General features: G+C 39.5%; 1 protein-coding gene across 1 annotated transcript in view; it reads left to right on the top strand.

Annotated features, from left to right (window-relative positions):
• Nucleotides 1–119: 119 nt before the first annotated feature.
• The window catches only part of JH06_5848 (hypothetical protein), a gene marked incomplete at both ends in the record, with an annotated part of 862 nt that continues 523 nt past the window's right edge, over nt 120–458 (top strand). The window contains 3 exons of the mRNA XM_014669179.1: nt 120–203; nt 234–333; nt 364–435. Coding sequence (XP_014524665.1) covers nt 120–203; nt 234–333; nt 364–435 — 256 coding nt within the window. The remainder of the gene's footprint in view (nt 204–233; nt 334–363; nt 436–458) is intronic.

Raw genomic sequence — 458 nt, 5'->3', positions numbered from 1 at the left:
CTCTTCCTGAGATTCCTGCACAGGAAGCCAAGAAACGTTCTGCTGAGACTGTTTTCAGTTATAAGAATCTAGCAGCAATTGAGTCTCTATCTGTAGTGTGTGCAGGGAATGGAGAAGGAATGACAGGTGTATGGAGACTAGTAGAAGCCACACTAGAAGTGATTGAAGAATACATACCTGGTAAAGATAATGATAACCATTATGTGAGAGAGAGAAGAAGGAATCATGAATAGATGTCTCCTTCTTCTCCTATTGTGTGTGCAGAGTATGAGATTATCGATGAACAGACTGCTTCATTGATGAAGATTTGTGAAGGATATTCTGTGAAAGGATGTGAGGAAGAGAGAAAGGAGTAATGATTAGTGAATGAAGTGGTTGAAGTTTTGATTGAAACAGCTCGTCGGGGAATTCATAGTGAGATTATGAATGGTCGAAGTCGATTGATTGAAGAATGGAAA

Source organism: Blastocystis sp. subtype 4, assembly GCF_000743755.1.
Source record: "Blastocystis sp. subtype 4 strain WR1 chromosome Unknown seqid_0975, whole genome shotgun sequence".
NCBI classification, from domain to species: domain Eukaryota; class Bigyra; order Opalinata; family Blastocystidae; genus Blastocystis; species Blastocystis sp. subtype 4.
This window is presented reverse-complemented; position numbering and strand designations above follow the sequence as displayed.